Source organism: Oncorhynchus nerka, linkage group LG13, assembly GCF_034236695.1.
Source record: "Oncorhynchus nerka isolate Pitt River linkage group LG13, Oner_Uvic_2.0, whole genome shotgun sequence".
In the NCBI taxonomy this organism is placed as follows: Eukaryota; Metazoa; Chordata; class Actinopteri; order Salmoniformes; family Salmonidae; genus Oncorhynchus; species Oncorhynchus nerka.
This window is the reverse complement of record NC_088408.1, coordinates 53587627-53604662: the sequence shown is the minus strand read 5'-3', so window position 1 is coordinate 53604662 and position 17036 is coordinate 53587627. Positions and strand designations below refer to the sequence as shown.

Below are 17036 nucleotides of genomic sequence, written 5' to 3'. Positions count from 1 at the left end.
TCTCAATACTTTGTTATATACCCTTTGTTGGTAATGACAGAGGTCAAATGTTTTCTGTAAGTCTTCACAAGGTTTTAACACACTGTTTCTGGTATTTTGGCCCATTCCTCCATGCAGATCTCCTCTAGAGCAGTGATGTTTTGGGGCTGTTGCTGGGCAACACGGACTTTCAACTCCCTCCAAAGATTTTCTACGGGGTTGAGATCTGGAGACTGGCTAGGCCACTCCAGGACCTTGAAATGCTTCTTACGAAGCCACTCCTTCGTTGCCCGGGCGGTGTGTTTGGGATCATTGTCATGCTGAAAGACCCAGCCACGTTTCATCTTCAATGCCCTTGCTGATGGAAGGAGGTTTTCACTCAAAATCTCACACATGGCCCCATTCATTCTTTCCTTTACACGGATCAGTCGTCCTGGTCCCTTTGCAGAAAAACAGCCCCAAAGCATGATGTTTCCACCCCCATGCTTCACAGTAGGTATGGTGTTCTTTGGATGCAACTCAGCATGCTTTGTCCTCCAAACACGACGAGTTGAGTTTTTACCAAAAAGTTATATTTTGGTTTCATCTGACCATATGACATTCTCCCAATCTTCTTCTGGATCATCCAAATGCACTCTAGCAAACTTCAGACGGGCCTGGACATGTACTGGCTTAAGCAGGGGGACACGTCTGGCACTGCAGGATTTGAGTCCCTGGCGGTGTAGTGTGTTACTGATGGTAGGCTTTGTTACTTTGGTCCCAGGTCTTTGCAGGTCATTCACTAGGTCCCCCGTGTGGGTCTGGGATTTTTGCTCATCGTTCTTGTGATCATTTTGACCACACGGGGTGAGATCTTGCGTGGAGCCCCAGATCAAGGGAAATTATCAGTGGTCTTGTATGTCTTCCATTTCCTAATAATTGCTCCCACAGTTGATTTCTTCAAACCAAGCTGCTTACCTATTGCAGATTCAGTCTTCCCAGCCTGGTGCAGGTCTACAATTTTGTTTCTGGTGTCCTTTTACAGCTCTTTGGTCTTGGCCATAGTGGAGTTTGGAGTGTGACTGTTTGAGGTTGTGGACAGGTGTCTTTTATACTGATAACAAGTTCAAACAGATGCCATTAATACAGGTAACGAGTGGAGGACAGAGGAGCCTCTTAAAGAAGTTACAGGTCTGTGAGAGCCAGAAATCTTGCTTGTTTGTAGGTGACCAAATACTTATTTTCCACCATAATTTGCAAATAAATTCATAAAAAAATCCTACAATGTGATTTTCTGGATTATTTTTCTCATTTTGTCTGTCATAGTTGAAGTGTACCTATGGTGAAAATTACAGGCCTCATCTTTTTAAGTGGGAGAACATGCACAATTGGTGGCTGACAATAGTTTTTTGCCCCACTGTATCTTGTAAAGTTTCTATTGCCATTGTCCTGGCAGGAAAAAGGTTCAGTAAATGGTGAGGTGCAGCCAGCGAGAGGTAATACAGCAGGGAGGAGTGCGAGTGCCTCTCAAATGTAGGTTGTCCACCCACTCTGCCCACTCTGAAAATGCGCTATGGTGATTAAATTTCACATTCTTATGTTCTAAAATACATTTTACCAATACAAATATGATTAACCATGTTCTGAATCGTTCAGTGGGGTCTTAGATTAAGAGCCAGTTTGCACTGTTCTGTGAAGGGAGTAGTACACAGCGTTGTACGAGATCTTCAGTTTCTTGGCAATTTCTCGCATGGGATAGCCTTCATTTCTCAGAACAAGAATAGACTGACAGAGTTTCAGAAGAAAGTTCTGTTTCTGGCAATTTTGAGCCTGTAATCGAACCCACAAATGCTGATGTTCCAGATGCACAACTAGTCTAAAGAAGGCCAGTTTTATTGCTTCTTTAATGAGCGCAACAGTTTTCAGCGGTGCTAACATAATTGCACAAGGATTTTCTAATGATCAATTAGCCTATTAAAATGATAAACTTTGATTAGCTAACACAATGTGCCATTGGAACACAGGAGTGATGGTTGCTGATAATGGGCCTCTGTACGCCTATGTAGATATTCCATAACAAAAATCTTCCGTTTCCAGCTACAATAGTCATTTGCAACATTAACAATGTCTACACTGTATTTCTGATCAATTTGATGTTATTTTAATGAACAAAACATGTGCTTTTCTTTCAAAAACAAGGACATTTCTAAGTGACCCCAAACTTTTGTATATCAGAAAAAACTTATTTCGTAACCTAATATATCCGATAATAAGCACCGAGCTCTGTTGCCATAGCTGTGCAGGTTTCTGGCGAACAACTTGAGAATTTTACATGTTGTGGTTGTCGTCTTTAAAAAGTTGTTTCAACAGGTTACAAAAATAAAAATTAGCATGACACGAGCTGAATTCAATAGAAAAGGCTTTGAAAATAAAAAGCTTGTTGTATGCTCAGCATTCCGTTGACATCTCACAGAGATCCGCTTGTTTTTCTGAGAAATATATATTTTTTTTAATGGAATTTTAAAATATGAAAAGCATATACTAAAATACTACATTGTCTCAAAATTGATATCCATCTTACCGCTATATTGTTTTATGTCCTGCGGAGAAGATGACGAGTTCAACAGGAAAGTGAGCCTGTCAGGTAGTCAGTAGCATTAATTCTTGCACAGAATCCAGCCTAGCTGATATTTTTAACCACTTTTTCTCAGGCCTCCATTGATTTAGTCACCCAAACTCTTGCCATCCTACAAGGGTAAAAACTTTTGAACAGATTATGAAAGACACATGAGGTTTGGACCATTTGTTTTCTTAGAGGATTATCTACACAATTAACATTATTTTACCCATTGGTAAAAATAGACGCTTTTGATTGGACACCCTATCCTAAATGTAATATTGGATGCATTCTCCACATGAGAACATTCTCAAGAGAACGTCTGCTGAGAATGCACTCAGAACATGAGGGGAGACAGTAATATGTATATTGAGAAACACCGTAAGATTCTTTGTGACAACTTCTGTATTTTACTGTCAATACTTCTTAATGAAGGAAAGTGACACTACAATAAATGCCTGATAGTGAGGACACTTAACTTACCCTAAAATCAACACTAAATTTCTTTAAGTTGTCTATTTGTTTTCTGTGGTCTGGTGCCATGGAGGGGGGTCCTGCAGCGAAAGAGAGAAATAAAGAGAGAGAGAGGAGATATCAATCATTTCACCGCTACAGTTTCATTTGAGACTTTGAAATATAATCTTCCTAAAAAGTGAGCTGTGTCCACGCTGCAGACCTTTAGAGAGGGGTCTGCTGATACTAGGGGGGCTCTCCAGGGGCTTCATGTTCTCCTTGTTGGCCGTAGGGGAGTTATGTCTCGTCTCCTGGACCCGAGACTCTTTTGCTAAAATTGAGGGAAGAAAGAGAGGAAAAGAGTCATCCTCAGTTCTATCGTCGAGTGCGGCCTAGCAAGCTGCTTTGTTTCGGACGGTTTAGCCTGAGCTACTTAATCACAGCAAAGGGGAGTCACAATTTCACCATTGTGTATCAACTCTTCCCAAAATGTTCTACATATAAAAATGTTTAAGAACAGTCTGCATGGATGTGGAAAACAGACTTACCCTCTGAGGGAGTGGTGGCCATATCCCGTGCAGGGCTAGCAGCAGTGGGTGATGGGGCTGACTGCGTGGTAGCAGGTTCTATGGGGGTGGTCCCAGTCTGGGCCAAGGGGAGGGAGGAAGGGCCGGGGGAGGCCCCGCCCATGCTGTTCTGCCGAGGGGAGCGAGGCCTGTGCGCTTTAGGAGAGAGTAACGAACGCTGTTAACTGAAAGTCACACAGAACTACATCCCTTGCACTACATAGCCTTCACAGCTACAATACACACGCACCTACTATGACCATGCAGTGGCTATTTGAGTAACATTTCTGTACAATCCAAGCTATTTTGTCAGGGGGTACCATTCCTATCCCAATCCTGAGAGTCAGAGTGGTCTCTTACCTCCGCTGACCACGGAAGACCAGGTGCCACCGGAAGAGGTGCGGGTTGGAGGGGGCACAGGCACCTCTCCTGGAGCATTGTAGGGCATGAAGTCTACTCCCGGAGGGACTCTACCCCCAGGGGGAACTCTGTGGGTGCGTGGGGTGCGCTGTGTCTTCGGTGACATCCTGGGAGGGCCTGGAGGGAGAGAGATTGTCGTGAGACATCACATAATTTAGATAGAAGCGGAGGTAGGGACTGCAATCATCCATTAGTACCAGTAGTGCTCCGTCTGTTGGACCAGGGATAGCAGGGACGCCCCTGCCAAAGGAAAAGGTTCAATTAAATTAGCTGTGGGCCTCCCAAGTGGCGCAGCAGTCTAAGGCACTGCTTTGCAGTGCTAAAGACGTCACTACTGACCCAGATTCGATCCCGGGCTGTGTTGCAGCTGACCGTGACCGGGAGAACCATGAGGCGGTGCACAATTGGTCCAGCTTCATCCGGGTTAGGGGAGGGTTTGGCCGGCTGGGATGTCCTTTTCCCATCACGCTGTAGTAATCTCATAGCAAAGGGTCTGAATACTTATGTAAATACGTTTTTTTTAAACTTTTTACACATTTGCAAAATTGTATAAAAACCTTTTTTTACTTTGTCATTATGGGGTAGTGTGTGTAGATTGATGAGGATTTTTTTTAAATTATTTTTAGAATAAGGCTGTAACGTAAAATTAAAAAAGGGCAGAAGGGAAGGGGTCTGAATACTTTCCGAATGCGCAGTATTAAATGTATTTTCTAATCATCTTTGAGAACAAACAACCACCAGTATAAAAACTAGACAGTCAAAGAGAATCTAAAATTCCCAAAATGTTGTGGAATCAGGTCCCCATTGATTTTGTTATAATATTTGAGTCACTCAGATAGCAAGGCATAAGCCATGGCAAAATGTGTAGAATTCCAGGAAAATTGCTTTTAAACTACAATTTCTTCTCTCAGCCCCAGAACTAATGTGTAGAATTGCATGAAATTTGCTTTAAAACATATACATTTGTCTCTGCACACAAGAGGGCCTCAAATTTTTCGGTTGGAGACCGCACCATTGGCCATGCCCAAACACCCCCCCCCCACACAACAATAACTGTCACCACTGCTGAAAAAAAGTGCTAGGGGAAACACTGATCATGAATACATACACCATATTTACATTCAACAATACAATGGCCATCAATTCACCCAGTGGATATAAGCACTCACCAGTCTGCCTGACAGCAAGACTTTCACTAGTTTCTGGCGGTTTCAATGCCACACATGGGAGTATTACCGGTGAGTGAGACACACAGAGACCCAGCCCCCTGGAGAGACTGCCATGAGTGACCAACACCACACACAATTTACACTACAATGCAATCTGTGTGAGTTGAGGAGAGGGAGAGAGCGAGAAAGAGAGCACGAGAGAGAAACAGCGAGTGAGGAGGAGGACATGTAGAGGTAGGGTGAAGACAAAAACACACAACAACAACAAAAAATCTCAAAGTCCAAAGCTGTGACTCAAAAGCAGTGTCAGGAGATTAGTGAGCGAAACACTACGAGAGTAGCACAGCTAGCCCAGTGTCAACTTAGTTCAGTGAGCCCAGCTGTGCATGTGGCTCTGTGTTCGCCACTCTGTTGGGAGGGAGGTAGCTACCTTCGGAGGACATGCGTCTATTGGGCATAGTGGAGACGAGAGCTGGAGCGCCGTGAGCGGAGGGGTGAGACGAGGGCCGGGAAGCCCGCGAGGGAGGTCTGGAGGGAGGCCGGGTGGGTGTGGCCACACTGGTTGGGAGAGAGGAGGGCCCTGACTGGTAGCAAAAAGGAGGACGCAAGGAGGGAGATGGGCAGGGAGATGGCCACGAGGTGGTACCTAATAGGGACAATTGAGAAAGCAAAGAAAGAAGACAAAATATTAAATAATGACAAATAATAGTAAGAAGTAGTAAATAGGAGGGATGAGGTCTATGAGGAAAAGGAGGGTGATTCAAGGAAAAGCGGAGAATGGTTTAGGTAGAGATAGAAACAGCATAGCAAATAAGAAAGAACTCCTGATTTTCTGATGAAAACGGTATAAACTTAAATGGTCAAAGAAACTTAAGCAGGTGCAGAAAAAGAAGGTTCAGGAAGCGAAACTCAATTGACATTCAAATTGTTAATGTGGGACGAGATGCATGTAATGAAGGTTTTTTTGACAAGAGGATGACCCTTGTCCCTGAAACGTGAGGCCAAACCCATATGGGCCAGTTTCGCAGACACAGACTAAACATAGGCCTGGACTAACAAGCACGTTCCATGGAGATATTCATTGTCAAAGAAAGGTTTCACATTTTTAAACAAATCAGACTGCAGGATTAAATGAGGATTACACTGTTTTTTGCGCTTTGCACAGTGCTTATTCTGTGTCAGCATAACCTGAATCCTACAGGTGAAAGTCTTAACTAAAATGTTGCATTTCGGGAAAAGGAAAGGATTTATATTCAAGAAAAACTGTTCTGAAGACTGGTAAGCATACCGGTGAACTGAAAACAAGGAATGCTGAAAACTAGCGATTGGGTAGATTCAAGAATCTGAGATGGACCCATGCAGGGACAGCCAAAGCAATGTCCACACAACTGCCCTCTAACTATAGGATGCCTATAACAACCCACTCAGGGTGAGAATCTCAATTGCATTTCCTTGATTCTTCATGTTCTCTCTCTCCTCACCTCCTCCTCAAATCAAATCAAATTTTATTGGTCACATACACATTAACGCAGACGTTAATGCGAGTGTAGCGAAATGCTTGTGCTTCTAGTTCCGACAATGCAGTAATAACCAACAAGTAATCTAACCTAACAATTCCAAAACTACTACCTTATACACACAAGTGTACAGGGATAAAGAATATGTAAAGAACGGCATAGGCAAGATGCAGTAGATGGTATCGAGTACAGTATATACATATGAGATGAGTAATGTAGGGTATGTAAACATTATTATTATTGACTGTATGTTTGTTTTACTCCATGTGTAACTCTGTCGTTGTATGTGTCGAACTGCTTTGCTTTATCTTGGCCAGGTCGCAATTGTAAATGAGAACTTGTTCTCTACTTGCCTACCTGGTTAAATAAAGGTGAAATAAAATAAATAATATTAAGTAGCATTGTTTAAAGTGGCTAGTGATACATGTATTACATAAAGATGCAGTAGATGCTATAGAGTACAGTAAATACATGTGAGATGAGTAATGTAGGGTATGTAAACATTATATTAAGTAGCATTGTTTAAAGTGGCTAGTGATATTTTTTACATCAATTTCCATTATTAAAGTGGCTGGAGTTGAATCAGTGTGTTGGCAGCAGCCACTCAATGTTAGTGGTGGCTGTTTAACAGTCTGATGGCCTTGAGATAGAAGCTGTTTTTCAGTCTCTCGGTCCCTGCTTTGATGCACCTGTACTGACCTCACCTTCTGGATGATAGCGGGGTGAACAGGCAGTGGCTCGGGTGGTTGTTGTCCTTGAGGATCTTTATGGCCTTTGTGACATCGGGTGGTGTAGTTTGCCCCCGGTGATGCGTTGTGCAGACCTCACTACCCTCTGGAGAGCCTTACAGTTGTGGGCGGAGCAGTTGCCGTACCAGGCGGTGATACAGCCCGACAGGATGCTCTCGATTGTGCATCTGTAGAAGTTTGGGAGTGCTTTTGGTGACAAGCCAAATTTGTTCAGCCTCCTGAGGTTGAAGAGGCACTGCCTTCTTCACGAAGCTGTCTGTGTGGGTGGACCAATTCAGTTTGTCCGTGATGTGTACGCCGAGGAACTTAAAACTTATTACCCTCTCCACTACTGTCCTGTCGATGTGGATAGGGGGGGTGCTCCCTCTGCTGTTTTCTGAAGTCCACAATCATCTCCTTTGTTTTGTTGACGTTGAGTGTGAGGTTATTTTCCTGACACCACACTCCGAGGGCCCTCACCTCCTCCTTGTAGGCCGTCTCGTCGTTGTTAGTAATCAAGCCTACCACTGTAGTGTCGTCCGCAAACTTGATGATTTAGTTGGAGGCGTGCATGGCCCCGCAGTCGTGGGTGAACAGGGAGTATAGGAGAGGGCTCAGAACGCACCCTTATGGGGCCCCAGTGTTGAGGATCAGCGGGGTGGAGATGTTGTTACCTACCCTCACCACCTGGGGGCGGCCCGTCAGGAAGTCCAGTACCCAGTTGCACAGGGCAGGGTCGAGACCCAGGGTCTCAAGCTTGATGACGAGTTTGGGGGTACTATGGTGTTAAATGCTGAGCTGTAGTCGATGAACAGCATTCTCACATAGGTATTCCTCTTGTCCAGATGGGTTAGGGCAGTGTGCAGTGTGGTTGCGATTGCGTCGTCTGTGGACCTATTTGGGCGGTAAGCAGACTGGGATAAGGATTGGTTGAATATGTCTGTAAACACACCAGCCAGCAGGTCTGCGCATGCTCTGAGGATGCGGCTGGGGATGCCGTCTGGGCCTGCAGCTTTGTGAGGGTTAACACGTTTAAATGTTTTACTCACGTCGGCTGCAGTGAAGGAGTGTCCGCAGGTTTTGGTAGTGGGCCATGTCAGTGGCACTGTATTATCCTCAAAGCGGGCAAAAATGTCATTTAGTCTGTCTGAGAGCAAGACATCCTGGTCCGCAACAGGGCTGGTTTTCTTTTTGTAATCCGTGATTAACTGTAGACCCTGCCACATACCTCTTGTGTCTGAGCCGTTGACTTGTGACTCTACTTTGTCTCTATACTGACGCTTAGCTTGTTCGATTGCCTTGCGGAGGGAATAGCTACACTGTTTGTATTCGGTCATGTTTCCGGTCACCTTGCCCTGGTTAAAATCAGTGGTTCGCGCTTTCAGTTGAATGAGAAGGTCAGAGGTCCCTCCCCTCTGACCTCATCTAATGAGGAGGCGAGATGACAAGGAATCAAGGAAATGGCTCCCGAGTGGTGCAGCGGTCTAAGGCACTGCATCTCAGTGCAAGAGGCGTGCGTCACTGCAGTCCCTGGTTCGAATCCAGGCTGCATCACATCCGGCCGTAATTGGGAGTCCCATAGGGCGGCGCACAATTGGCCCAGCGTCGTCCGGGTTTGGCCGTCATTGTAAATAAGAATTTGTTCCTAACTGACTTTTCTAGTAAATGGTAAAAATAAATGCAATTGTGGTTCTCCCAGGTTGACCCGACACGCATACTTCCTCTAGCTTTGACAATAGTGCCATCTCATTCTCAGTCATTGTGGTATCATTATTGTTCTGTGCTCTAGGGTACAGGGGGTCCTTACCTCCGTTGACAACCCGCTGGTCGGCTCCAGAACTGGGGCTGTAGTCATGGGGACCTGGCCGCGGAGGTCCGCTGCTGCTCTGGACCAACTTGGGGGAGTTCTGACGACCCACTCCCCATGACATCCCCTCTCTGTTCCTCTGGCCCGGGGGAATGTACTTGTTTTCTCTATGGAGAGATCAGAGACCCAGGTGGACAAGTTACAAACTAATGCAACTGCCACAATGTCAAAGCATAGTTGTGAATTGGTGGAATCCTGCAATTAACCTACAAGCTCTCTTCTGAAAAGTCCACAATGGAACAAGAGCTTGAAGACACTGCAGTATGCCAGTATGCTAACCCTTCATGACTAAAGGGACGAGTTACGAGTGACTGTCTGAACATGGCTGTAGAAACCCTTACAACCGGCATTTATCCTAGTGGTTAGAGTGTTGGGCCAGTAACTGAAATGTTGCTGGATTGAATCATCGAGCTGACAAGGTAAAAATCTGTTGTTCTGCCCGAGCAAGGTATTTAACCCACTGTTCCCGGGGCGACGTGGATGTCAATTATGGCAGCCCCCCGCACCTCTCTGATTCAGAGGGGTTGGGTTAAATGCGGAAGACACATTTCAGTTGAATGCATTCAGTTGTACAATTAACTAGGTTTCCCCCTTTCCCTAAAGTGTTGGTTTCATATTTCATGAGCTGTAATAAAATGTCCCAGAAATGTTCCATATGCACAAAAAGCTATTTCTCTCAAATTTGGTTCACAAATGTGTATACAATGCAGAGAATTGAATGTTCCTTTCTCTACCATAAGCCGCCTACAACGTTGTTGGAGGATTTGGCAGTACATCCAACCGGCCTCACAACCGTAGACGTGTATGGCGTTGTGTGGGCGAGCGGTTTACTGATGTCAACGTTGTGAATAAAGTGTCCTTGGGATTATGGTATGGGCAGGCATAAACTACGGACAACACAATTGCATTTTATCGATGGCAATTTGAATGCACAGAGATAGAGTGATGAGACCCTGAGGCCCATTGCCCTACCATTCATCCGCCGCCATTACCTCATGTTTGAGCATGACAATGCACGGCCCATCGCAAAGATCTGTACACAATTCCTGGAAGCTGAAAATGTCCAGGTTCTCTGGCTTGCATACTTACATGTCACTGATTGAGCATGTTTTGGATGCTCTGGATCGACATGTACGACAGCGTGTTCCAGTTCCCGCCAATATCTAGCAACTTCACACAGCCATTGAAGAGGAGTGGGACAACATTCCACAATCAGCCTGATCAATTATGCAAAGGAGTGGTGTTGCGCTGCACGGACTGGTTTCTGATCCATACACCTACCTTTTTTTAAGGTATCTGTGACCAACATGTATTCCCACTCATGTGAAATCCATAGATTAGGGCTTAATTAATTTATTTCCTTATATCCTACTTGCACATCATCATCTGCTCATTTATCACTCCAGTGTTAATCTGCTAAATTGTAATTCTTCACTTCTATGGCCTATTTATTGCCTACCTCCTCATGCCTTTTGCAAACACTGTATATGGACTTTCTTTTGTTTCTACTGGGTCATTGACTTGTTTATTGTGTTATTGGCTTGTTTATTGTTTATTCCATGTGTAACTCTGTGTTGTCTGTGTCACACTGCTTTGCTTTAAATTGGCCAGGTCGCAGTTGTAAATGAGAACTTGTTCTCAACTAGCCTACCTGGTTAAATAAAGGTGAAATAAAATAAAATAAAAAATATGAACTGTAACTCAGTAAAATTGTTGCGTTTATATTTTTGATCAGTATAATTATGTTGAATTCCCCCCCTCAGAGAGACCCACCTGTTGAGTGTGTGTGGCTCCCGCTCTCCACGCTCTCCCTTCTCTCCGCGCACCACGGCTGAGTACTTATCCTCCTCGGTGCGCTCGTCGTTCTCCAGGGCCACGCGGGCCTTGTAGGTGGCGCTGGCCTCAATCTCCTGCGCCAGCTGGGCTGCCCGTGCCTCCCGCTTCAGGAACTCCTCTGAGTTATCCCGCTCCAGGGCAACACTGCATGGGGCAACACAGCACAGGGCAAACCATAGACACACACCCGTCCACAAACAAAGCTAGGTGGGTGCTACACACTGGTAGTGGATGAGGCAAGTTCCTCCTTGATACACTTGACTGTGCCTGTATGAGGCGTGAGTGGAATGAGAGAAGCAAGTGCTGCTTACGTGTAGCTAGACAGGCTGCTGTCGTAGGTCGACATGATGCCATACTGCTCTTCGTTGTACTTGAACATGTCATTCGGGTCCCAACCATTAGACTGGAGAGAGAAGAAAAAGAGAGCAGAGGTTTTTGGTCAGATGGCGTAAACTGATGGTGAGTAGGGAGTAACAGCGTTTTGCTACGGTGTGCACTAATGAACACACCCCGGTACATGCAGAGCACTAAATGGAAAGCAATACCACGTCTGTGTCCAGGGACTCCAGGCTGCCTGAGACAACGTGCTGCTGCTGCTCCCCTCCATCCCACGGCTCCAGGTCCTTCTCCTTGTGCTCCCCGTTGATTCTGCCGCTCACCGCCGTATCCGTGAAGTTGTCTACATGTTACATCACACATTCACATTTATATACAGTAGACAGACGCGCATGCAAACAGAGGGGCCAAACAGCGGAGGGGAACCACATACACGTACAGCGCAAGTGCACTCTCTGCTTTGGCAGTGACCATGTCAGGCTAGCCAGTCACAACCCAGAGGTAGCAAAATCAAAGGGTTGACATTAGGGAGAATGAGTACAGAAATCAATGAGGGTAAGCAACAACAAAAAGCATGCACTTAGATTGCAGTCATGTAGGATGAAATATTTGACTTATGGCCTCCTGGAAATGGGATAAGGCAGAATTGAATGACTAAGCAAAATGAATGTTAGAATGCACAAGCCAGACTCTTATAATTGAGATCAGAAGAGAATAGTGCCATATTTCAGCACAAATCTTTGCGTTGTACACCGGTGTAAATACTTTGTGATGTTTCAGTTGCATTTATTCATTAGATTCGTCCAAATCACGCTTTGTTTTTCTAAAATCACCCCTCTGGCTTTACTTCGAAGAATAAAGCTCTTTAGAGAATAACGAGACTCGGGTGGGGTACTGGTGGGTCCTCCATTGAAATACAGTCTGACTGAAACAAGTTCAATATGAGGATTGTCCATTAGCAGAGTTTGCATTTCCGCAACGCTTTAGAGATATGACAGCTTAGTCCCTTTCAAAATGATAATGTGTCAACAAACAAAAGTGCAAGAGCAGAAAACAGACATATTACCTGTGTCGGTAGAGACTATACCCATTTGAAGAGAGAGACATGGAAGAGAAGGTCAGTGGAGAGAAGACAGGTAGCCTAAACCTAGCCTACCCCTAGGGTTCCCAACCTTTTTCCTAAAGCACCACCGTATGTTGAGGTTTCCATTCCAACCACTTAGTTATGTTTCTTTCCTTTTCAAACCAAATGGGTTACTGATAAGGTTACGGGTTAACTGTTCAATATGGCACATGGCCATCACGTTTTGGAGATATTGTATGCATATTGTATGCATCTACAATGATTGGCAGACGTATGCAAGCCTTAACATGTGGCATTTGCCGTTTGTCAGCTGGAAACTGGGTCGGCTAGAACAAGAACACTGATTCAAGATCAGATCCCTAGACACTCAGGAATGCTTCAGAATTGGAAGTGGGGAAGCCCTGATCTAACCCATCTCTCCTTCACACAATGCCACGTCACTGGTTGATTTGATTACAATGCTAACTCCCAGAAAGAGTATCATAGTTCACTGTGAAGTGTATGGGCCCTGACAGGTTTAGAGGTGATTTATGGTGTAGTCAGAAAGTATTCAGACAATCCATTTTAGAAAAAGTATAAAAGGTACAATTATTTTCTTCCTCATCAATCTACACACAATAGCCCCATTATGACAAAGTGAAAACAGGATTTTAGAAATGTTGGTTAATTTATTAAAAATAAAACTGAAATATTCAGGCCCTTTGCTATGAGACTCAAAATTGAGCTTAGGCGCATGCTTTTTCCATTGATCATCCTTGAGATGTTTCTACAACTTGATTGGAGTCCACCTTTGGTAAATTCAATTGATTGGACATGATTTGTAAAAGGACACACCTGCCTATTGAAGGTCCCACACAGAGCAAAAAAACCAACAACATAAAAAAAAAGGCATGAGATTGAAGGAATTGTCCGTAGAGCTCAGAGACAGTATTGTGTCGAAGCAACATCATGCTGTGGGAATGTTTTTCAGAGGCAGGGACTGGGAGACTAGTCAGGATCAAGGGAAAGATGACCGGAGCAAAGTAAAGCGAGATGATCCTTGTTGAAAACCTACTCCAGAGAGCTCAGGACCTCAGACTGGGGAGAAGGTTCACCTTCCAACAGGACAACAACCCTAAGCACAATCTTTGTATTGGCCAACAAATGAACATCTATTTGTGCATCCAGTCAACTTTAGGGGACAGTGACAACCTGGAGTGTATAGGTCTTGACAGTAGGCCTTACTTTTACTGGCAAAATTGAGGTCCACGTCTCTGAAATGCACCACCACCACGTCAGAAGCCTTGAAGATGATGCTTTCCACAATGTCTTCCTGTCGCGGGCCCTCGCTGGGTTTAGGGATCTTCCTGTGGGCTGCATCTAGGACCAGGTCACACTGGGTGGACAAAGAGTGGTGAGAGCTAAATCACTTACGGTTGTAAACGCTTGCGTTCGCCTACTTCCTGGAGCAAATGCATGGTTATGTCTTACATTTTATTTTGGTTTTGTGTGCTTGGCGTGAGATTATGACCACTGTCCGTAACTGAGCCATGCAATGCATTTACCCTGAATGAATTAACGACAATACTGTTAAACTTTAACCTAAGGTAGGCTAAAGCCCTATTCGCACGGGACTAATTACTATAGAACGTTGGTTATGTAATAATTACCCCAGCATATCAGTTTCTCCAGTGGATGATTCAGACAGGATTTGTTTTAACCAAACTACCCTTGTAATTCCCCCCCATTCACAATTGACCATTTTGACAGAAGCCTGGAGGCTCTTCTAGGCGTGAAGATATTTCAAATATAGGCCTAATGACCTTCAGAAAGTCTAAATAATAATGTATATCAATAAGAACCATGAACTATAAACTATGCAGATATTACCTGATGTATTTGGCAATTTATTAATTAATTGGCACAATATCGTACCCTTCATCTTTTAAAAGAGAACTAGGAATAAAAGACAACTAGGAATAAAAGAGCACTAGGAATAAAAGAGCACTAGGAATGTTAATGACAAAACAGATAATTTATCTGTAGGCTATGTGCATAGCAATTTGTTTTAAGCATCAATTTGTTCCCATGTTCTTACCCAAACTGGGTGCCGCACTTGTTCAACTCTAAATGTCCCTCAAAACACAGGTATGACAATTCGCATAGGATACTGTACGTGTTATCAGAGAACTCTGGAGTTTGCTGAAAAACAGTAGGTTTAGGGCTGTGATAACCTTCCTGCCAAGTAAAAATTACCGACATGGCAGATTCGAACAGGACAAAAATGACAGTTGTGGTGATTTGTGCTCGTGCACATAATTACATTACCTGAGCTCCCCCAGTAAAACTTATCCCATCCGAATAGGGCTTAAGGTCCAGTTTTTTTGTGTGTAAGCCTCCTTTTTTATTACCAAGAAAGATTGAATATGCTGGACCTCAGGTTATAGAACACTGCTCCAGCCACAACAATGAATTGACTTGACACCTAATAGGGAAAAGGACGGAGCAGTATGTATTCCACTGTGGTGAATGTTGAAGAGTTGCCATTGTTTTATGTGTTCCTCCTCCTTACCTCTGGGCCATATGTTTTGAACACTCCGTCATAAACCAATCCATTTTTAACCTTCAGTTCGCATTTGGATCCCTGAAAATTAGAAAAACATTTTATTTTCATACACATGAGTTATACTGTTTTGTTTAACTCAACTATGACCTTTGCCATGATATTATGAATAACTCCATTGGCAGTCTGAACAACACATTTTAAAGACATGCTCCATAACTTTGACTAGTAAGTATGTTTTTAAACTTCCCGCTTTAGGCTGGATGTGCCAATGTGTAGTTCATACTAGGGCTGGTCAGTATACCATATACCGGTATTGATGCACGGGCTAGATTGGGTTTTTACTTCACCTTGTATAACGGTATTTCAATGTTTGGTTTGTTAAATGTCTTATGCCACTCCGTCCTGTGCAATAATGTCCGTTTCCTTCTCTCCTTCCAAACACCAAGCCCTGCCGCATGTCACTCAAGGAGAGCTGTTTATTGCGCTACCACCAGAGATGGAAGAGAAAGCAAGACATCCCACTCGCTGTTTTTTTCTGGTTCAATGAAAGTAAATGAAGTAAGTAGACCAGCTGCTATTGCATTGGCGTCTATGGGAGACCCACCCCGTTAAGTAGACCGGAACTGACCTTTTGCTCTCAATGGTAAACAACCTGAGTGAATTATCTTCATTTGTCCACCATCTTTGCTACCACACCGAGTCACAACAACCACACACAGTGAGTCTGCATGGTCAATGAATGCAGTGAAGATGCAATGCTGCAGATGGTGACAATGCTGCTTTCCACTTTGCGTCTTAATATAAATCCACAAGCGTTCTGTAAGCACAATATTTGTTTGTTACTGTCTGTGAACAGCTAGCTTGTCTTTTCTTAGCGAATTGTCTAAAATAAATAGCTAGCTAGCTAAATGTACTTAGTCAGAGCAAAGGTAGCTAGCTAGCTAATACATCCCGATACCAGTACTGGTGTATGCCTAGATCAGTTTGTGAAACGGTACATTCTAAATCGAAGAGGAATAGGCAAAGCATTAATATTTTAGCAACAATATGAGACATTTAATGTAACATTAGTGTCCACTGGGAAACACTGACCAACACTTTGGTTCCTACCCTGTCACAATAGCCTCTCCTTGACTTTTTCATTTTATGTCATGTTAAACACTATATTCAGTGTCCACTATATTCCAAATTTTGGTTAAAGTTTCATTGAACAGTATTTAACAATTAGAATGGAAAAAGCCTAATTAAAAACCGTTTGACTGTATTTGTTGCCACCAATGATTTATATATACAATTTTGTATTTTATTTTACTAGGCAAGTCAGTTAAGAACTTATTTTCAATGGCGGCCTAGGAACAATGGGTTAACTGCCTATTCAGGGACAGAACGACAGATTTGTACCTTGTCAGCTCGGGGATTTGAACTTGCAACCTTCCGGTAACTAGTCCAACGCACTAACCACTAGGCTGCCCTACTGAAGGGGGGTACTATTTTGAAGCCACCGCACCTCCATCTTGGCACACCCCCACCCTTGTAAAAAAAAAATTGGAAGCTATAGAAATGAATTTACTCATGTCCACTTGTTTTTTTCCCATGTCTATTACATTAGACACATTAAAGCATACTTTTAAATTACATTATGTGAGCAACAAACACATTTCCTTTAAAGTATATATTTTTTTAGAAGTTACTGTCACAAAGAAATACTTAGGGAAACATTTAATTTTGTCCTTGAAATACTGTAGAATTCCATATTGTTTTTCTGAGGACAGCTAATATGGCCAACCGGTGGCTTCAAAGCCTCATTGGCCAAAACATAGCATCAACAATCCTGGGTTTATATATACAGTGGGGCAAAAAAACGTTTTTAGTCAGCCACCAATTGTACAAGTTCTCCCACTTAAAAAGATGAGGCCTGTTATTTTCATCATAGGTACACT

General features: G+C 43.7%; 1 protein-coding gene across 10 annotated transcripts in view; it reads right to left on the bottom strand.

The window, feature by feature from the left end:
- Positions 1 to 17036, bottom strand: part of LOC115139693 (ataxin-2-like) — a 40054-nt gene that overhangs the window by 7444 nt on the left and 15574 nt on the right. For 6 of the 10 annotated variants that reach the window (XM_029677352.2, XM_029677354.2, XM_029677356.2 and 3 more), the window contains 12 exons: positions 15103 to 15174; positions 13776 to 13926; positions 12534 to 12548; positions 11677 to 11810; positions 11443 to 11534; positions 11069 to 11275; positions 9236 to 9402; positions 5614 to 5829; positions 3955 to 4131; positions 3577 to 3750; positions 3252 to 3359; positions 3059 to 3129 (listed from right to left, as the gene is read on the bottom strand). In XM_029677352.2, the coding sequence (XP_029533212.1) occupies positions 3059 to 3129; positions 3252 to 3359; positions 3577 to 3750; positions 3955 to 4131; positions 5614 to 5829; positions 9236 to 9402; positions 11069 to 11275; positions 11443 to 11534; positions 11677 to 11810; positions 12534 to 12548; positions 13776 to 13926; positions 15103 to 15174 (1584 nt within the window). The remainder of the gene's footprint in view (positions 1 to 3058; positions 3130 to 3251; positions 3360 to 3576; positions 3751 to 3954; positions 4132 to 5613; positions 5830 to 9235; positions 9403 to 11068; positions 11276 to 11442; positions 11535 to 11676; positions 11811 to 12533; positions 12549 to 13775; positions 13927 to 15102; positions 15175 to 17036) is intronic. The other 4 variants (XM_029677355.2, XM_029677359.2, XM_029677362.2 and 1 more) reach the window with 2 other exon arrangements.